The 22,182-nt window shown below is 38.7% G+C and overlaps 1 protein-coding gene across 5 annotated transcripts; it reads left to right on the forward strand.

The window, feature by feature from the left end:
* Nucleotides 1–1,079: 1,079 nt before the first annotated feature.
* On the forward strand, nt 1,080–20,753 carry LOC100711354 (WD repeat-containing protein 49). Of its 5 annotated transcripts, none has more exons than XR_002063194.2 (19): nt 1,080–1,680; nt 2,584–2,821; nt 3,009–3,155; nt 5,275–5,397; nt 5,476–5,647; nt 5,731–5,777; nt 5,864–6,016; nt 6,148–6,336; nt 7,901–8,092; nt 8,189–8,656; nt 8,765–8,926; nt 11,537–11,721; nt 12,240–12,379; nt 13,094–13,242; nt 13,321–13,532; nt 16,544–16,674; nt 17,219–17,271; nt 17,402–19,375; nt 19,733–20,753. XR_002063194.2 is itself a non-coding variant. In XM_013273273.3 (19 exons), exons 1-18 carry the CDS (start codon nt 1,616–1,618, stop codon nt 17,489–17,491), a joined length of 2,916 nt encoding a protein of 971 aa, XP_013128727.1. In that variant the 5' UTR covers nt 1,080–1,615; the 3' UTR covers nt 17,492–17,532; nt 19,733–20,753. The 5 variants fall into 5 exon arrangements, 4 of the variants coding, with proteins under 4 accessions (XP_013128727.1, XP_025765385.1, XP_025765386.1 ...); XM_013273273.3 differs by having other exon boundaries at nt 17,402–17,532; XM_025909600.1 differs by having other exon boundaries at nt 5,879–6,016; nt 17,402–17,532.
* The last annotated feature ends 1,429 nt before the right edge of the window (nt 20,754–22,182 follow it).

Consider the following 22,182-nt stretch of genomic DNA (forward strand, 5'->3'; position numbering starts at 1 on the left):
GCTGGAAAACGGTTCACTAGGAAATGATTGTTTCATAGGCTACAAAAGTGTATTGACATTCCTGAAAAAGCAACGGATAATAACTTAAATACATCTTTAAAAACGTGTTGCAAGTGTCTTTTTCACAAAAAAAAATAAAAAAATCCAGCTGTTAGAGCCAAGATCATCATTGCAACCGTGGGTGGCTCCATCTGGTGGCCGTACCCGGATGCACGACCTGGTCTCTCAGCAGTTCCTGATTGGACACGAATTTTCATGTATTCATGGATTTTAACCGAACTGAAATCCATAAAAATCGGGATCAAACACAGGACCCTGAGTAGCTTTCATAGGTCAGTCCTATCGGTGTTTTCAAATTATGGCTTTAACTACCATATTTGTGTTTTTGAGGTCTAAATTGATATTTACAAGTTTGTAGTTAATTCTCCATGTAGAGTCTTTGTGGGTTGTTAAAGCCATGTAGATAAAGGAACTACAGTACCCTCCCTGACAGGATGGGTGGGAGAGAATGGATGAATGGGTAGTTTTTAATAATGTCTACTAACAGTATATCATATTTTAAATTATATATAATACATATACATAATGTTTCCTCTAGCAGTTTCTGCCTGTGCAGGTTATTCATTCTGGACACACCAAAACCAAAGTGGGGGTACTTAATAATATAATTATTAACATATGTGTTATCATTTCCACTTGTCCCTTTTTATTTTTACTCTTTACATGCATTATAAAACGCTCAGTGGGTCAGTACTTTTGAGCTTATTATTGACTTCTTAACTGTTATTGACTCTTTTATCAGATGCATAAAAGAAGGTTGCTTTAAATGACATTGCAAGCCTAAAAGGAGATCAAGTTTAAGGACTTGCTCAGCAGACTGGGAAACACTGTGACTTGAGTAAATTCATTAAACATAGTAAAACAGCACTTTTGATAGCTCATTATAAGGAACCAAACTGCTGCTGGTTGCCTGGCAATGATTAAACTACATCAGTTGAAGAACGGTAGGAATAGCTGAAAATGTGCCACCATATCATGACTTTCCGCTTTTACCCTTTCTTAATTTTGAATATAGATGTTCCTGATTTAATCTCTAGGATTTCTGGAGAGTCCTATTTATGCTTGATCAGAGAAACTATATCCCATATACATAGATTCTTGATAAATTCTTGATTGGTGGTGACTAACTTTGCTTCTGTAAATGATTAACCCACAGAGGGCACGTCTGTGGGGTTTGTGGCTCTGTTGCCCCAAACAGACTTTGGAAATTCTCAGGTCTCCTTGGCACTCTCTTCAGAGACGTGTTGACTATCTTTTGTCGGTTGGTCAAACATTTGCGACCGATAGCGTCTGTGGATGTGGACATTCCTTCCCTGTCTGAAGACAACAGGCTTTATTTGAGGACTGCATGAAAAGCGAGAGGAGTGGACAGAAACAACGGCTGTGCATGGTTAGGCTCAAGGCACAGCCAGGATCGCAGAGTCGACTTAACTCATTTATACAGAAGTCTTGGCTTCTTTCTTCATTTCTTTGTCATGCTCACCATAAAATACAGATAAAAGAAGAGTTTAAGGAGGAGTTCAGACTGTGATAAAGGTAGAATCGGGCTATCACTATGGATACTTTTAGAAACAAATTGTGGACACTTTATGAGAAAGAGGTGCCACACAGCAGATTTTGGTAAGTTTTTTCCTTTTGTTTGGTCTTGGCAAACATCAAAGATTATTTTTAATTAGGGATTGCTTTATGTACAAAATCCTGTTTTATAAACTTTGCACATTGATATGGATTTTCTTTACCTCTGGATAGTAGTGCCTGCTGACATATTCTTATATGTGATTCTGTCCTATATCTTCTAATAAGCTAAAAAAAAAAAAAAAAAAAAAAACATTTTAACTTTCATTGTTTGTACTTGAGTCCAATTTTCCACCTTCCAACAATTAATGAAAAGTCAATAGAAGCTGAACACTGGTATCAAACTTTCAAATAACTTCTTAAATTCACACATTTCTCCATTCTTTTCTCTTTCATCCACTCCACACAGTTTAAACTCAGATACAACAGCTTCTTTATTACTTAATTATTTTATTGTTCCATTTGGTGATTGTGAGTAATGTGTATGATGTAAAGGACCACTCATGTATGCCCCAATGGACCAGGAAAAGACCTCACAATAGTAAGACATGTGACTTATTGTTAGTTTCCCTTAGCAACAGGCCCACACTGGAGTTGCTGGTGGCAGGGAGTGCTTTTCTTAAAAACACATCCCCCTAACTTTACATGTTCTTTCATTACTTATTCCCTTTATTTGGAAAAAAAGTGTGTTATATCAAAACTACCACATGGGAGTGCTGCATTCATTCTGTAGTGAGCTTTTTACTAGCTGTCGGTGATGTAAGGGCTTCAATAAAGAATCAGAAATAAAAAATAAAATAGGGGTTAGGCACTGAACTTAACAGTTCTTTAATGCTTAAGTAATACTCGTGTTTTAAGCTGGGGTGCTGCCTTATTGGCAATGTCCTCCACATTTTATTCTACTTCTGTTTTTCATTTCACTGATCATTGATGTGCTGCTTTCTGCAGTGATCCAGCCTGCGGTGTCAGTCCTGCAGAGAAACTGAGCCCAGAGCACCTACAGCTTCTGAGAAATGCTTTTACCTGTTCAAAGGCTGGACTTCAGACACAGGAACACAAGCTGAAGGGAAGCAATAGAGGTACAAGTGAAGAACGTGGATTGACGTTTGAGGAGTTTTGGGACGTTCTGAAGTCTGTCATTGGCCCAAATATTGAGGACACGTGGTGCAAGAGATTCTTTGATGAGGTAAAAAGTAAAAGTTATTTTTTATTAGTCTGACAAAACTGGATGCGGGTTATATTGTAATCCATTATTAGAAAAAATTGTTTATAAAACAGCATCCTGTCAGTCTATTACTGGTTTGAACTGACTGTCCTATTAAAAGACGACTGTGGCTTAGTGCTGATTTGAATTTTACATTCTTCATGTCTAGGTAGATATCAGCTGCACTGGACAAATAAAATGGCAGCAGCTGTGTTCCTACTTGCTTTTGGAGTACACTGAGCGACAGCGGGCCTCCATTCCCACAGCTGCTCTGCTGGAGGCCCAGCCTCAGATTAGACATTGCTCTCATAACAAGGTAACTCTGGTGCATCGTGGTCAGATGGTCTGATTTTTAGACAGTTTTCTTTGATTACTTACCAGAATTAGGCAGCTGCCTAGTCAAAACTAACATTTAGAGAATTCAAGTTTCAAAAACCTACCAAAAACAAGTGCTGAGTGCAGCAGAAAAAACACAGTCTCAAAGCAACACTGCTATCCAAATACTAAAATGAACAACATTATAACATGATTTAAACAAACTTGTTTGCAACACTGGGGAAAAGAAACTAAAATGGATTATAATATTTTGTAGCTCAAAAGGAAAAACAGTTATAGAGAGTAATGGTCAGTGACTCTAAGCTGGTATTTGGAAAAAGATATAAAAAGTAAAAAATATTTATTAACTATTTAAGAATAACAGTATTTTACTAAATGGAACATTTATATTTTACTACCCAGTAAAAAGAGACCCAGACGAAATGCAATTAACCATTTATAAATGATTTGTACAGTATAAATATATTAAAATCAATGACAACTTACTTAAATTGTAAATAAATTGTTGTTGTATATTTAGACATTATATTTATCTATAACTGTCAGATATTTTAAATGAAAAAAATGTGCAAAAAATATTTATTTAATTAATAAAAAAAATCAAATGGAAAATGGATTTATGGATTTATCAATAAACACTCAATAAAAATCTCTTTTGAAAACATTTTTCATGTAATTAAAATTTTTAAAAAAGAATTTTTGAAAAGATTTTCAAAATCTTTTTGTAATTGTAAAAAATGTAATTTAAAAAGAGAAAAAAGAGAAAACAATGAAATTAGGAACACAGATTATTTCTGATATTTTAAAAGCTGAGTCCTCCTATTTAAAATTGGCTTTGCTGAGTCCTTTAGCTTCTACTTTTAACCTCTCCACTGTAAAGGATAGCGACTGACAGCAGCATACACATATACATTGATACATATGATACAAAATATACTGCTATTATTAATATAGTCTACTTTCTCTATTGTTAATGCTATATTTATTTCCTAAACGTTTGATGCTTATTAATAGGTTGTTTAAACTTTCATGTAAAAAAAAGTTGAAAATTTAGGGAAATATTTTAGCATGCTGTGTATTTGTAGGAGATGAATGTACAAGCTTCTTTACAAGCAAATCCAATACAGCAAGTCACTGTAACTCACTTTAAGCTACTTTATCTTAAAGCTGAATTTATTTTATGACTTAGAATTAAATTACTACTTTCAATATAAAGATTATCACTCATATAAATAAAAACAAAATTGACAGTGGAGTGCACTACAAAGCCCTTTTTGTCTATTTAAAGCTTTTTAAAAAAGGTTTTATGTCCCTTGACAACTATGTAAACTTTTTCTTCATTTCAGCTAAGCTAACAGTCTCTAGTAAAAATAACAGTGGCACAAAGATAAAGTTAGCAACTATACAATTAAGAGACAGAACCATTGTTCTTGGAAGATGACCAACAAAGGTACGAGAATATAATAATGTTGGACTGTATTAATTTATTACCTGACTTCAGAGGAAAGTATTAGGTGGTCATATTTTCTATAGCTTATTTAGCTTGATAGCCTAGCTTGAAGAGTTCTTCTGTGGCCAAAAATTGGGTCTTAGGGCTCTTTTTGAGACATTTTGACTGGTTGCAGTAGTGAAACACACATGATTTGTGATGACTTTCTTGCCTTGGCCATAATGGTTACAGGCTAACCAGGCTGTATTAAATGGCTAAAGAAGCTAAACAGACCTTGGAACTCATTATTTTAATTATTTTCACCTGGCCTGTGAAGATATTCTTATATATTATTATAGTATCATTCGCTGCTTTTGGATTTCACCCTGCAGGAGTTTAACAGGGCAGTTTGCCAAACCTTTTTAATAACTCTAGGGTTCATCAGGGTCTGTTAAATCTAAGCAACGTAAGTATAAAAGAGTGCATTCAGCTGCTCCTATAAATTATAATGAATAAAGTGTTCCATTACTATAATAGATGAAAGATGAAGCATCTTATTTTTTCCATTTTTCAGCCCTGAGTTATATGTTATTTTCGACAACCATTACTTTTTTCCTCCTGTAACCTTTCTCTAATTGATTACACTTGTCTCATACTTATTGCTCTGCAGCGGGAGCCAACAGTCCGTGTGGTTGCTGTTTCCCATCCTCCTCCACTCCGCTATATTAGCATCAGTAAGGGGGGTCAGATCACCGTCTGGAACAGCAGCCTACACACCCTCAAAACTTTAGGGGTGAGTGACATCATGTTGCCACTTTAATATCCACGTGGAATTACAGCACACTCACTCACGTTTTTCTATTTAAACCAGCTTGCTGGAGACCCAACAGAGGAAGTGGCAAACACAAGGAGATTCAGGGGTTGGACCACCGATGCTGTGTACATGGGCAACGTCCATAGGATTGCCATAGCAACTGACTGCAGGGACTTGCGCTTTGTTACTATTTCTTCAAACTGTTTGTTGGAGGAAATTCACCTATATGGTACTTTTATTCCTAACAAAACCCAACTAAACTACGTGACACCCCGAAATATTGTTAACTCTTTGTCCTATAATTGCTCCCAGGGTTTCGCAGTGTGCCGACATGTCTGTGTTACTGGTATGACGTGCAGGTAGGACAATTGTTTGTACGAGATGTTTCTGTTTTAGCTGGATGTCTTTATTTGGAAAGCACTAAATGCATCAATTCAATCTAAAGGGTTTTCACTCCAAGAGTCTAGAACAGCCTCCTCTGCTGCTACTGGGGGATGAAAAAGGAGGAGTCCACCTAATGTGGTTCCTGAACTCATCCAAGGGACTTTTTAAGAAACCATCAAAGAGAGACAAAGGTCCACAAAGGATCTTTTTCCAAGTAGGTTTTCCCTCCTCTATTTACTGAACTCTGTTACAGAAGCTTTGAAGAGTTGCTGCTTACACGACAACTTTTCCTCAAACATTATTTGAACTCACTGGTTTTACTTGTTTCACCCTCGTTCTTCACAGGATCTTGGCAAACACAGCGACATGGTGTCCTATCAGCACATCCCCAGCATCCACCAGGAACCAATTACCAGAGTAATGTTTGAACCCAGTACCAATGTCATCATGACATCGTCAGAAAGTGACACCACATCTGTGGTCTTTATGAATGTGTCGTTGAAGCAGGAGCCTTACATTTGGAAATTTAAGCAGGTAATCAACAAGGTAACAAGGTCAATTTGACTGATAATACACTCATTGGCCACTTCATTAGATACGTTTTGCCAGGTTTACCAGTTTGGACCACTTTTGGTCATTGTTAGAAGCATAATTATTTATAATAAATAACAGTGGAAACAGTTACTATAGGTCTAATTTTAATTTAATTTTAATTGGGCCTCTACATGCTAGAGTGAGCCAAGCCAGGGTCAACTCCGTTGATTTGTCAGGACATAAGCTCATTAAAATTACCTCTTTTATTTTGAATAACAGGCCTTAATGGCTACATTTATTATAACTGAAGAAATTAAATCAAAGGTGTTCTTATAAAACAACTTCTAGAGTAGTGTCTAAATCAGTATCCTCCCCTTCACACAATACGTTTTAGTTTAATTGTTTTATTTATAAGATCTTGAAACGTCGCTGCCTGTTGTGGGCTATTGTTCATACAAAATACAGTTTGCCTCAATCTAGCAGAAATGAATTGTGATTAAAGGTCTGCATATCAAAAATGTTAGCTTAATGTAGTTTCACTTTGGCCCAGTATAAAAATACACACCCAGATAATGTGATTGGGAAACTTTTATCTTTATTTCATATTTTATAAAGTTTCTTTTAAATTACCAGTATGAAGAAAAGGCACACTTTTACTTTGAAGGTGAATTGCTTCAGTTTCCTGTTTGTGACACTTTTGTTTAATTTTCACTGTACAACTTGGTACAAAGAACAAGTAGTAAATTGTATTGCATGTCTCCATCCACAGCAACAGTAGGAACAGCAAAGTTGTTGCATCATTTACGGAATTTGCAGTTTGCATATTTGCATTGTTGTCCTACTTACACTAGACATGAAAGAAGGAAATATCCCCAAAGGCTGGCATTTCTCTGTATACAACTTCAGCAACTTCAAATTATTATACAGTTCTCATGTTGTGGCTATTATTTATTGAAGATGTTAAAATATCCAGACGAAAGAAATATCTCTGTAGCCGCCTGTCAAATTATTAAAAAAGAAAAGGAAAGGAAATAGGCTGATTTTCGTAGTTATCCACTTCTGATCTGGATCAAGGTCAGTCAGACCTGTGGGTCACAGCACTGTGGTCTGGGTGACACAGACCTACGAGGGCAGGTTGACATGTGAAAATAAACTTTCATCTTTAATCGAGAAAGAGTGTTATATAGTATTAAATGTCCTAGAGTGAAAGTGTTACAGTATAATAAATGCTGTTATAACTGGCCAGTTTTATCTAGAAGAGCAAACACAGCATGTGTCATTTAATAAAGTTCAGTCCCACCCAGTATGCAGAAGCAGACAGTGTCGCCGGCTGCTATGAAAGGAGTAAAACTGGGTGGTGATGCTTCCTGTTATTCACAATGGCTTTTTTTTGAATGAGTACCCTAGCTTTACTCTCCAAATAACTGTCTGAACATTGTAAAATAAAAACCTCAGTCATGTATTTTTGAAAGGAAAGAAGCATTTATCACCACTTGTATTTTCACCTGCATAAAACACCATCTTCTGTATACTATACAGTATTAATGCTTTTGCCTCATGTCAGGGAGCCAAGTGTTTCGACTACAACACATCCCTGCAGTTGATGGTTACAGGAGGCTCTGACCGAAAAGTCAGACTGTGGTCACGATACGTGACTTCAAGTCCTGTGGCTACACTGCTGGGTCACCACACCACGGTACTGGATGTTGCAATTTACCAACATGTCGGGCAGATCTTCAGCTACTCTAGAGATGCTGTGAGTGAATTAGGATTTACCATAAATGCACACATAATTGTAGTTTATATGTGAATATATGCCAATTGAGCGTTTGCATTTGTCTTCTTTTGCCAGGAACTAAGAGTTTGGGACATTTCTACCCATCAGTGTTTGAAAGTTCTCCGCCTGCAGTTTCCCTGTCTGCAACCAGGTCGCATCCCAGAACATGGAAATTTCCCCTTTCTGTTGCTTAGCCCTCCTCTTCCTGATGAAATGCAACCTCATTTAGTGGTGGCCTGCAAAGATTACCTGGCAGTGCTCAATCTGTCAGAAAAGAGAAGAGGAGGAGGGGGTTGGTTGACAGATGAGGAATTCAGGACAGAATTTAAACAGGGTCCATACCTCTCATGTGCCTTGTACAACCCCACCCTGAGGCAGGTGGTGACTGGACATGCTGACTCATCGGTCTTTCTGTGGGATGTAGAGACAGGAAAGAGGCGGCTTTACATTTTAAATGCTCATGGAGAAGAGGTGCTCTCCTGTATGGCACTGGACTCCTCTCACAGAAGACTAATCACGGGAGCTCGTAATGGCACTATGAAGGTTCAATACCGCATCTTATTACTTATTATTATATAGAGAAAGAAATTTCACTATAAAGCATCAATGTGTGAAATACATAAATCAGAGTGTTGGCCACTCCCCAAGCAGGTGTGGAATCTACTAAATGGCCTAAACTTACACAAGCTGGAGCCCGTCACCAACTCTGAAGTCACTGGGTTGACCTGTCTCCACGACAACCGTCTACTGGCTGTGGGGTGGAGCCAGTGCATCACTCAGTACAGCATTGCAGGAGACAAGGTAAAATCAAGGGTGCGTTAAAGTTATAATCCACACTGTCACATAAATACAGTTTTAAGGGTTACTGAACACCAGGCTGGAAAACAATGTTTTTCTTCCTCCTCTAGTTTCGCAGAGAAGAAAGAAAAAGTATGTTCAGGGAGGATTATAGTTTATCTTTCGGTCCTAAAATATCCTAAAATTAAGATTGACTTGGTACTCTGGGTTTTACTATCCTTTTCTGCTCTGTCTTTTGTCTTTTGACAAAAGAGCTCCATGGATGCCATTTATACAGTCAATAGTCATCCACCCATCCATCCATCATTTTCTTTACTGTTTCAGGGTGAAAACGCCTATCTTAGGTGTCATAGAGTGAGAGAGGCCAAGTACACCTTGGACAGGTCACCAATGAATCACAAGGCTAACAAAGAGAGACAAGCGTTCACAAATACACCTACAATTATTATATCAACCTAACATGTATGTACCCAGAGAGAACGTGTAGATTCAACACAACAAGAAACCAGCTGGCCTTTTCCATAAACAGTATAGCTATATCATCATAGGAACACGCTGAATTTGTAGGCAAACAGCAGAATTTGGGGTACTGGAAGTTTTGTGTTGTCGCTTGCAGTATTGATCAATCAGGTTTTATCAGGCTTTGGTTAAGTGCAGATAAACAGTCCCGGTAAAGAACAACAAGTGTTGAGAGTTTGAAAGAAGAAGGCAGAATGTCCTACATCTTGTGTTGCTTGTATGAATATATATAGAAACAATCCACATTTTACCTACTGAGGTCATTACAGGTAAGGTGTGGTAGTTGAAGCAAGACAAATGTCACCCTCATCACCAAAATCCACCTGTACTGCAAACTGGTATTGCCCATTCTTTTCTATGGATCTGAGACCTGGGTTATCCTCAAGCACGACCTCAACAAGCTCGAGGTCTTCCAAATGCGCTGTTTGCATCAGATTCTCCGGGTGTCCCTCCGTGACCGTCTCAGCAACAGTGTGATGCGTAGTCAATGTCACCATCAGCCCTCGATGGAAGAGCTGATCTAGAAGCGACGACTGCAATGGTTTGGCCACCCACTAGAGAATCAAGCGTAACGCGCCCAAGAAGACTTGGATCAAGCAAACTGAAGACGATCTTCAACAATGACATCTAACCCCCGAGCAAGCAAAGGTCAAAGCCAGAGATCGCAAGGCCTGGAAGTGCATCGCTGACAAAGATGGAAACCCTGCGGCACCCACAGCGATGTATTTACTTCGTGGACGACCTTCCCTGCCGACCGTCAGAAAGGAACAAAAGAAGAAAAAAAGCTGAAGCACGTGGGGAAGTGCTGATAGCTGGAAGGTCTTTACAAACCTAGAAATGTCCATTTGTTTTTTCTTTTCAAGCTCTCAAACTTACTGTGATCTGGATGACTGAGAACCTCCATTAGATTTATAACATTGACCTTCATCTCCACACACTTAGTCATCTGACGGTAGCTGCAGATTCTCAGATTGGAAAGGCAGTGAAAAAAATTCATTAGCTGTGGGTCAAGAAAGAACAACATAACACAGCATTAAATGCATTACATAAACTTTTGATTGACAGGTGATTCTGGGTAATGCAGTCCACCCAATTACCGCCAAGAAGCTCAGATATATTAAGATGCTATAAAATTAGTCTCACAGAGTTTTAGCCTTGACAGATTTTTTTTCTTGCTACAAGTTCTTCCCCAGATGTTGAAAGCAGCGTGATGGGTCCTACACAAACAGCTGTCACCATAGTGACTAATCTAGTACAGACTTAAAACAGAGTGTTTTTCTTAACAATGCCAACAACAACTTGGGCTTAAGAAGACTGTGGTCCAAATTAGGCTCAGAAAATATTTCCTCCAATAATAACACTAACTTGTCCCATCATATTCAGTATAATAATTCAGAAGTCTTCTGTTTTCCTGTCAGTAGTGAAGAAAGTCTCGAAAGTCTTTTCAGCGCATAAATACAAACCCACATCCACCTACAGCTATGCATGCTGCTGCACAGGTCTCAGTGTATAAATATATAACAGTCTGCATTTGCACATTATTCTCAAGCTTCAAATTCTTGTGTTACATTTTACCTCTCAACCTTCAGCTGCCATCTGCTCTGTGGTTGGAGTCATCTGTTAAAGCGAACAGTAGTAGCACTGAGTATTTATGCTTCTGCAGCAGATTCTTAATGCTGCTTTTTTCCTTACCTCTGCCCAGTTACATAATATTTCTCACTGTAAAGTCCCTCGCTTAAGCAGAACTTAGCCTCTCTGTTTTGTTATATATACTTTTTTCAATTCCAAAACCTAGAGGGGCAATCACAAATCAGTAAATTGCAGTTATATATATGCATACGTTATATACGTCCCTGGTAAGTTCAAATTCTTCACAGATCCATAATTTGTTTAAAAGAAGTCTACTGCAACATGGTGCACTTTTTTTATGAGCAACTTGGGGAAGTAAGTAAAGCTTCCACAGAAGAGACAATTACCAGTTATTTCAGCTCATTTATTAACACAGTTTATAAGCACACAGTTAGAAGCATCATGTCGTCATTTCAACCAAAATGCTTGTGCACATAGTAAGCTGTGCTTTATTTTTCTTTTACTCATGCACTAAAGGACTTGAAGGTGAGAGCAGAAACGTCCTGGAAGTCCAGCGGTGTCCACAAGTCAGACGTCTTGGCTGTGTGTCAGTGCTCCGCTCTGAGCGTTGTTGCTACAGCCAGTTATGATGGAGAGGTAGTGATCTGGAGCATGGAGACACAAAAACCGATGCTCCACCTGCAGAGAGGGACGCAGGCACGGTAAGGAGATGCAGCTCCAAGTGCTGTCTTGCAGTCAGTGAGGGTTTACTAATAAACTTGATGTATATGACTTGCAGATTTTGACACGAAACAAATCAGCATGCATCAGAAACTTTAATTTACTAATGATTTATCTACTAATTTATGTCATGTTTCGTGTATCCCAGATCAAATTTTGTTGCTGACATGGTAAAAAATAATTTATCTTTGGATCCCTGCGGTCTTCATTGATGATAACACACAATAAAAGCCTAGATTAACAAATGTTTAAATAACATGGAGATTATTATTGAAATATCAAATATCTGTAAAATGTCAGAACTTTTATCATCATGTGTGAACGGTAAAGGTATAAAGGAATAAGTCATTAAAGTGACAAAGACATAATCAGACTAATTGCTCATTAATTTTCCTGACAGTTGATTAAATAATGAAGAAATAAAGTCAAGTATCTTGCATCCTTAGCCGATAGTGACATATTCATTATTGTGGTTTTATTTCTGTTTGCATGCATCCAGGTCAGCTCTCCCCGTGGATAGCATCTTGTTCCTTCAGCATCGAGCTGGCAGGAAACAATTAAGAAACAAGGGTGTCCTAGTGTCATCCCAAGGTGGTTGGCTGTGCTTTTGGAGCATCACTGGTGAGAATCGCAGTTACGGTGAGTGGGATGCACAAAAAAAAGCTTAAAGAAGAGATTGATGTGAGTTCCTTCAAAAAAAAAAAAAAAAAAAAAAAGACGCTGCACTAGAAAACATTAATCTAAGATAAAAACTCTTAATCATCCATCACTTCTAATTCTCCTCCTCCCATAAGAAGGATTTACAAACAGCCCGTGCAGGCAGTGACAGTTAGGCTGAACTGTCGACTTGGCTGCCAGCCGGTACCATTCCTGGCAGCCCACAACTATGTCTCTTTCCAGATCCCATCTGTGTTTAGTGGTGTGGGATTCATGCACTGTAACCACTGCATATGGGTACAGGCTTGCATGAGTGCATGTGAGTGAACTGTATGTCTGTATAGATTTATATATGTATCTATGCGTCTGTGCATGCTTGCAGCAGAGAGAGGAATTTGAAATCATGACATAAGAGGAATGCAGGTGACAACTAAAATCTGTTTAAAGGTTTGCAGTTTGTCTCAGAAGTACATTTGTTATGAAGTGAAGAAAGAATTCTTGAAAATGGTACAAAAGCAGAATATAAATAGATTTGCTTGCATGCAGTTTTGAGTGAACCAGCAGACTTTTTAACTGCCTATAAAGATATATCCAAGCCTATTGTTACAAGCAAATTTCTTTTAGATTGTACTTAGTACTTTATGCTTGGATGAGTTTACGAGCACAAGTCTATTTTTTCTGTTTTTTCCCCCCCAGGTCATTTCTACGCTCCAGAGCAGCCAGGTGAGCGTGTGCTTAGCCTGAACTCAGATCAGTCTAAAAACACCATTCTGATCTCAGGTGACACAACGGGCTCACTTCAGATTTGGGACATTTCTTCCTATGCAATGGACATCCAACCTGAGGTGTGCTGGGAATAAGATTGCACCTGGTGTACTGCACCTCTTATCCCCATATACTTGACATATTCTCCTTTCATACAGGCAACTTGTGAACAACCTCCACTGCTGCAATCTTGGAGGGCTCACAAAAGGGCTTTGATATGTGTGGAAGTCCTTGAAGTGTTTGACAGACTGTTTGTCCTGACAGCATCAGTTGATGGTTCAGCTGGACTATGGACAGAGGACGGCAATCATGTGGGGTTTTTTGGGCAAGAGGTGACGTGGAATATCGCTGACCCAGGAACTTATCATAGGTAGGTGAACTGGCTTGTGTCTTTTTTAACATCTCTCAGCACGTTACCTTCATTAATTATTAAAAAAAACACATAAAGAATTACAGAGAGCATTTTTGGATGATGGTTCTGGATCTGCTATTTGAGTTATTTTGGCTTGCTTCCTCTGAAATCTGCTTTGCAACCCACCTCCTTCATTTCATGCTGTTCATGCTGTATCCAACTTAATCAATGTCAGGTCTACCGTGCATTCCCATGCCCCTGCTCATTTCTGCATCTTTCCATGCTTGTGCATGGCATGATGAAAAGTCACAGCATAGGGCCGTACTTCCAGATATAAACAGCTGTAGATGGAAATAACATTTTTATTGTGACTAAAGTGGCCCTGACAGAAATGTGTTTAATACACACGGGGGAAGAGGTCAGTAGAGAGAAAATAAAATTGAGCCAAAACGTCACTCCTTGTTCATTAGAGGCAATAAATGCTAAAAGTGATTGCACACATAATAATTTGAAGCACAATTTTATTATACATGCCAAGTTTCAAGATGAGGCTTGCAAACATGGCAGTCTTTTGAGATTAGATCATTCAAGAGTATCAACAACTAGAAGAGTGGCAAATTAAAGCTGCCAGTATCAAACAGAAGACAAGTCCAATAAGTGATAATGTCAACAGTGAAGGGTTTGTACCAAATCTAATATAGGTATGAAATGCAAGAAATGTACATCATGATTGAACATGTTCTCCAAAATAAACTTCCTTCACTGTTCCACAAACATTTGAGTCTTTAATAAAAACTTCATTTTGGTTAAAGGTCGTAAACTCTGGCTTGGCCCACGTCTTTGCTCTCTGTATTTCTGTCACATGCTGGGTAACATGGACCATGAAGGAGAGAGCTGTCAGGAATAATTTAATTTCAGGGGATGGAAAAAGCACAGTTAAAGTTAAAGACAGAGTCAGCACATGCTTAGAAATATAAATAAATGTCTGTGTATACGAACCTCACTGAGGAGCAAAATCATGACAACAGTATTGTTTAACTTATGGAGAGTGCATATTTAATGTCTGTGTGAGGAAGAGAGTGACAGAGCCAAAGTATAAATAGAGTGCTGCAGGGATGATGTTTTTTTTTCATTAGTCATTGTTTCATATAAAAAAGGAGACTTTTCCGTAGCTTTTTGAATTTAGAATAAGCTTTATGTGAAGTTTGTGACATTTACAACAAGATCATCTTCATGAATTATCACCAATATTAGGCTATAAATAAGCAGGCACATCTGGAGATAAAAAATCTTGGATGCAGTAAAACTTGCAGTTATTCCAATAGTAGAAACAAACAAGCTCACAGCCTTTTGGTTTTTTTCCACCTTTATAACATCCAAGGAGTGTGTGTGTGTGTTCCACAGTTACACCCGCCCTTTCTAATCACATCCAGAAAACCAATATGGTGACAGAGGAAATGCTCACCATAGCAGTAATTACTAATAATTATTTGTGTATGTGCATTGTGCAGCTTGCTACTATAGCATTAATTAATAACCCCCCCCCCAAAAAAAAAAAAAACCTAATTGTCATTCTAACCCAGATTTCAGAACGACAAAGATCTCAGTGTGGCCATCTTTTATATATATTCAATGACTGTGATGATGTTTAATAGGCCTCATTTAGCCACTTTTTTAAAGCAAACTACAGGTTTGGGAAGTGTAAAAGATTTAAAATTGTGTTTGTTTTATTTTTATTGATTTTATATTATAGGACAAAATTGGAAAATCTCCTAAATTTTTATTAAAGACAGACCTTATTTCAGACAGAGAAATTAATAATAATAATAATAAAAGCCCATTACCTTTGATACAACAGAACTTGAAGTGGAAAATAATAACTCAGTTCTGAGTTTTAGCACTCATTCAAGCAGCTTGTTGTCAGTTATACTCTTTGTATGGATGGCACTTCACCACTCTCTGCTGCTGCCACTTTAGCTTCAAATTCTGTGGGTGGTTTAATCAGCAACCCACAGAGCACTAGACAACACGCAAGTGTCCTTTAACATACTCTGGTTGTAAGGGCAGCTTCACAAAGCAGCTTACATGTTTGCTTACCAGTTTTTAACCCAGCAGTATGACCAGGATTTTTCCATCATTCCAGCCCAGCAAGCTCAACGAGGAAGTAATGCAACACACCATACCTCATTCAACCACAGTGTAGGTCATACTATGCATATAGCAGCACAGACTGAGACCTAGGAAACTGTTTTCTTCCATTCGAGTCATCCTAGCTGACTAAACCTTTATAGCACTAATTAATAGAGTTGGATTTTTAAAATGTAGTACCCACCTCAGCAATGATTATAAAAATGTACAAAAGTGACAACTACTGACATAAGGCACCAAACCAAATTCAACCAAATTCAAAACAACTGTTCAGGGCATTTTTACTGTGCGGCCATAAATCAAATGCTGGCTCCCTAAATTGTCACTCAGTTATTGTAACTTTGAGAATTTCTCTTTAATATCTGACACAGCAAGTGTAAACATCGTAACTTCACATTATAGCATTTTTTCATGTATGTAACTGCATCACAGATGATGCCAATTAACTTTTAAAGTATCTTTAGCCTCATTTTACCACAAATGTCAACAGCTTATCATAGTAAAAATGCTTTGTGGGCACTTATTAGCTTGTAAAGTTGTGAAGTTGAAATCTTGCATATGTTGAAGTCATTATGTCAGTTTTAACTCATCCACTAAAGCAGCGCACACGCAAACACACACACAGACACACGCACACACAGAAGGAGCACACAGAGTACTCAAATGGAGGCCAGCTTCACCACAGAGATCGAGAGCAGTAACAGCTCTGGTTTGAATCAAATCTAACAACAAACATCCTCACAGATATCGGCCTCTGTGACAAATCTTCATCCAAAAGGATCACTGACCCATGTCTTGTCTATCAGGAGCTTGACGTGCATGAAATTGGCAAACCCATATCTCAAGTAAACACTGATATTGCTTTGCTCTGACACTCTCAGGAATACACGGAACAATCTGAGAGAAGAGAGGAGGACTGAAGGTGAAAATAGGGAAGCCAGTGACATCCAAAGTCAAGTACCTGACCCTACTGGCCGTGATCAGACTTCACAGGAAGAATGGTGTTCTGAAGGTAAACACACACACACACAATCAAGGCCGTTTCCAGTAACATTTGGCTACCCCTTCCAGTAATTACCCGTTTCATCAGATAACCTTCTGCACACAAATGTGGGTTTGCACAGCTGCTGCTGACAATATTCATAAAAAGGGGTTAAACAGTGCAGGTCAGGATGGCCTTCTAAGCTAATCTAACCTGATACTCAGATTCTATCATGTCCAATTTCTCCACATTATGAAGAGAAGAGTCAGAGCATTCTTCACATTCTCCTCCTGCAAAGTTTGGAGCTCAGCTCTGGAACATTTGGGCAATGTTCTCCTTTAGACATGCAGGCCAGAATGTTTTTTCTTTAAAAAACCACAAATACTCAAGGTTGGTGTGTGAGGGTGTGTATCTGCAAGACGTTTCCTACACTTTCCTCTCACAGTCTGCCATTGCTCAGAACTTGCCAAAATAAGCGATTAGCTGTGCTTTTTCTGCACCCACACCCAGGCAGACATACACATGTATGCTTTTACCCACTTTTCTTTGTCTTTTGTCATCCATCCTCTTTCAGCTTCATCCACCCGAGCAGGAGTGAATGACCACGAGCAACCTCAGCAACCTATGGTAACCTGGTAGCACAACATCAGCAGCTGCTGAGTGCATTTGTCATATTTAGCTCTATTGTTTAGCTACCCCTCCCTCATGCAAACACAGTTTTTCATCCTCCATCTGTACCTGTCTATGCGTGTCTCAGTATCCATGTGAGGACCTCTGCCAGACAGTAGCTTTGTGTTACGAGAGGAGAGGAGTCTTTGAGGACATCGACCACAGCAATCGCTGCTGATTGGCTGTTTCTTGTCTCTTCAGACTCAGGTGGTCCTGCTGGTGAGATTTGTGCTGATTACTTGATCTTATCCCCTCTCTTCTGCTCCTGCTGGCTTCATGAATACCTTTTTTTATGCTCTGTTGGTGCCTTGTGTCTGCAGTAAGAAATAACTCATCTTTTTCATCCATTTTCTATCCACTCTGTCCCAGAAGAATGCCAAAAATTCTGCAAATCGAACTTACAAGAATAGTTCCACATTTTTGGAAATTCATTGTTGCCAAATGTTCCATGAGAAGATTAATATCGTCCGTTGCTATTCTAAAAATATCAAGCTACAGCAACAAAATAGCTGAGCTTTTCATAAAGGCTGTGTGAATCTGGAAGCTTTCTCCAAAGGTAACAAAATGTGCCCAATGAGCCAATAATGCTCACTAGTTAACACATCACCTTGGTGATCTTTACCTTGGTTAGAGAATTACTAGAAAACTGCTGGTGTTTTGTTTGAGGGTTCGTTTGTTTTGTTCCAGTCTCTATGGTAAAAATAGTTTGGTATACTAGACTAGAATGAGGACAAATGATGTCCTGTCCAACCATGTCACAGTCTGTAGTTCTTCACAGCAGTGGAAGCCATTTGAGTACAGTGAACTCACTGTCAGGTTCAAGAAACCAGTTTGAGATGATGTGAACTGACATGACATGTTATCCTGCTGGAAATAGCCTGGAGAAGATGGCTACTCTGTGATCATAAAGAGATGACCGTGTTCAGCAACAATATGGAGGATAACCAAAGGGACCGAAAATTTGCCAAGAAAATATTGATGCGAGGCAGGATGAAATGCTTATGCTTGCATGTTGTTTATGACAAATTCTGACCGCACCATCTGAATGTCACAGCAGAAATCAAGACTCATCAGAGTCTCAGCTTCCTCTTCTGTGGTAACATCAGTGATATTCGGTGTGGTCTTCTGCTGCTGTAGCTCATTATGTTCTGTATTCAGGGACGCTCTTCTTACCTTGGTTGTAACAAGTGTTTTTTTGAGTTACTGTTGCTGTCCTATCAGCTTGAAGAAGTCTGGCTATTGTCCTCTGATCCTGCATCTACAGGACATCAAGTGTCGCTCACTGGATATTTTATCTTTCTTGAAGCATCCTCTGTAAACCTGAGAGATGGTTGTGTTGGAAACTCCCAGTAGATCAGTAGTTTCTGAGACACTCAGAGCAGCCTGTCTGGCACAAACAACCATGCCACTTTTATATTCACTTAAATCACCTTTCCTCTCTAGTCTGATGCTCAGTTTGAATTTCAGTATGTTGTCTTGACCACTACTGTTGTCTACATGCTTAAATGCAATAAGTTGCTGCCATGTGATGACTAGATATTTGTAATTACAGCAGGTGAACAGACAAGGCTTCTGGATCTGAAAAGTAAGGCGTAAGCGGAAGTGGCATAAACATGCATTCATTCTCCAGCAGGGGGCGACTCCTCTTCTTGCTAATTGTCTTGGAGTTTATAAAAAATGCAATCACTGCTCCTGTTTCTCTAATTATGTTATGCTTTCATTTGCTAGTTTCAAGTCGCATTGAATACGATGTGTAAAATATGGTTTCATGTAGAGCAAAAAAGACAATAAAATCCCGTATATTATAGATCACGACTACTGTGTAGTACTAGCTTTGTAGTCTAGGTTTCTGGACAACACAGCTATACTGGTCAGCACTGGTCAGCACATGCAGCTATAAAAGACTCGATCAATTTTGCAGGAATGTGACAGCTTGGTTTCACCTCCTTTGTAACCTCGGTCGGTCTAAAGTTTTCCAAAAGAGCTTGATTGATGGGAAGGGAAAATGGGACGGAAACAGAAGCAAGAAATGAGTTCTGCTACTCTATTTAGGATGCATCTGGTGAGAAATTTGTCTTTTCTGATTCTCTTGATGTCTCCCTCTGTTGATCTTCTTCATCCTCTCTCGCTCTCTTCTTCTTCTGCCAGCCCTGTCCCTTTCATAAAACTACCACATCGTGCATTTGTGGCCTAGACATGGAGGATGTTTTTTCCTGTAGCTGCCAGTTCAGTTCATGTGGACAGACCGTTGAGAGGTCAAGAAGGAGCCCTGCACTGATTAATCTAACGTCTTTGTTTGTAATCGGAATTAAGAATGTTGAAAAATGTCTTCACGATATCGATCTGTGAAGTCTTATATTTGTGTTTTCTGATATTGAAAAGTCTGGTTTTGATTTTTCTTTTTTTTCTTTCACTCCAGGAGACGGCTTTATTGAAGATTTGCCCACAATCGGCTGTGTGTTTTATCAAAATTTGACTGGCAGCTCAAAGCTCAGCGTGCAGCATCTGAAAGAAAAAAGTGAGTCAGATGTAGAAAGAGATTCAAACGTGAACATTGTTCCTTTGTGTTCCTTTTATGAAGTTGTTTTGAAACAGCAAATTGAATATCTCCTTTTGAATATGCGATGAACTCACTGTGCTGGAAGGATTTTCAGTGTCACTGCACTGTCTCTTCTGCATTTCATATGCTGTATTATTTTTTGCCCTTTGTCCCTCGCTTTCAGCTTTCATCTTATTCCACTGTAATGTTTGCAAACTAATGTATGATGTTTGGCCCATTTATTCATAATATACTTCTTTTATATGCATAAAGAAAAAAATTTGACACTTTGGGAAATATCAACACTGTGATGGTGGTGTGCTAGCCAAGCATAGTGGAGTGTAAATTATGTAAATGGCTTGCCTGGCTCTGTGCAACAGTATTGAAATTTGCCTAATCAGGACCTCTAAAAGCTCACAATGTGTAAAAATGAGAAATAACTTTATGGGAGTAGGGGTGGGATTGTACTCTGTGCTATTCTTGTTTTTGTTTTTTGAGTGGGTGCAACTTAGAGCTGTCCTCCCAGGAAATGACTATACTTTATTTCCATTTGTGTTTGTATCTATTTCCCATTTTCCTAGCAAAATATGAAGAAATGATGTGCTTTTGTACAATATAGTGGGGTGCTTAGCATTTTGTTACCTTTGGAAAAAGCTGAGCAAACTGTTTCGCTGTAATTCCCTTCTTTATGCTAAGCTATAGCAAAGAGAATGATATATAACTATGAAAGGACAGAGAGCTGAAGTAGTTTTAAATGAAGTTAGCTCTCTGACTTGTTGCAGCTCTTTGCAGATAATTTGAAGCTTCCTGATATGATACTTCTAGGTCATCCAAACAGTCATCTAGACAGGAAAACATCAGAGCCATCGCATCGCTTTATCTCAACAAAAGCCACCCTGTACTTATCATCACAGTTTGGCTAAATTGCAGAAATTGGTGACACAAGACTCAATGTCCTATTTTCATGTGTTTTCTTCACACATTTGATTTTGAAACATCTTTGCACGCACTTTTCCTGTTATTGAAGAACTGGGTTAGTTTAAGTACCGGTATGGATGTTCAAGCGGGGGTGGAGGCATGCTCACAGCTTCTTCCCTAGTGTGTTACCCGGGGATAAATGCGAACAGACACAGATGGGACAAACAGGGCACGTCATCCGCAGAGCATTTTGCCCCCTCCAGCATCTTCAAGTCAACAGTGCATGAGTGAACTCCACCAAATGTGTTTTCAGAAATATCCCCAGCCTGCTCATGAACGTTCCTGTCTTTTTTATGCGTTAGCATAAAAGCAAAAAATGGCTTGAATTTCATTTTGTTGCCTTGAAAGCTTCCCATAAGACTGTTAAGTACAACCAAAAGACACTTGAATAGATGGTTTATTCAGTTGTGAAAAATGTGACCTCTCCTTGTACTCTTTACGCAAATACATAATGTAAAAATTCAATACTGTGCAAAAGTCTTGAGCCACTCTCATTTCTTTATATTTTGTTTCCAAGGAGGCTTTGAGCAATAGGTCTCCAAATCTTCTGAAAGTCTTTCGAAGTTTTTATTTGGACATTGACTGCTTTTTCACTCATTTTCAGTTGAGTCCTAGTACCTGACCATCTTCAGAGTAACTTTTATTTTTTTTGTTCCAAGCATAAAAAACGTTTTTTCCTGACTCTTCTTTGATCAGCATAAAATAATATTATTACACCAACAAGATGATTCAAAGCATGGTGTGTAGTGTATTCTTAAAAAGTTTGAGGAGACTGGAGAAATGGAGGGCAAAATAAGTAGTGGCAGAAAACACAAATATTGAGTTTTCAGGGCAGTTTCTGTGGTATGAATGCAAAAAAACCTAGACACATATTTGTTTTATGGAGTCCATGCTTTCCTGGGTCAGGGCTGTTCTGGCAGCGCAAGTTCATGTTTCTTGTAATTCTGCATACTTTTGGCCTATAATACACTATCTACTACAGATTAACAGTATCTGAAAGTCATGTTCTTAAAAAATAGGGAAAAAATCCAGCAAAGGCCTGACACAGGCCCTGAGAGATGCATCTGGTCCTTCAGTTGATCCATCTACTGTTCATTGAAGACTCACCAGAAATGGTCTCAGTGGAAGGGTGGCTGTCAAGAAGCCATTTTTAAGGAAGGAAAACAGGGAGAAAAGGCTGATGGATGCCAAATTACACAAGAACAGAGTGTCTGCAGCCATCTGTAAGACAAGACAGAGGCTCCATTGTGGTTTGGGGCTCTATCTCAGCCAGTGGTGGAGATGTTAAAATTGATGGAATTATAGAATCGGAAAAGTACCATCACATTTTGAACTACCATTTGACTGGCAAT

The sequence above is a fragment of the Oreochromis niloticus genome, linkage group LG8 (assembly GCF_001858045.2).
Source record: "Oreochromis niloticus isolate F11D_XX linkage group LG8, O_niloticus_UMD_NMBU, whole genome shotgun sequence".
NCBI classification, from domain to species: domain Eukaryota; kingdom Metazoa; phylum Chordata; class Actinopteri; order Cichliformes; family Cichlidae; genus Oreochromis; species Oreochromis niloticus.

Excerpts from the sequence above, each read along its gene's own strand:
- LOC100711354 (XM_013273273.3), top strand. The coding sequence starts at position 1,616 with ATGGATACTTTTAGAAACAAATTGTGGACACTTTATGAGAAAGAGGTG. Across the intron at positions 12,380-13,093 it reads TGGTGAGAATCGCAGTTACG|GTCATTTCTACGCTCCAGAG; the intron begins GTGAGTGGGATG and ends TTTCCCCCCCAG. Across the intron at positions 13,533-16,543 it reads GACCCAGGAACTTATCATAG|GAATACACGGAACAATCTGA; the intron begins GTAGGTGAACTG and ends TGACACTCTCAG.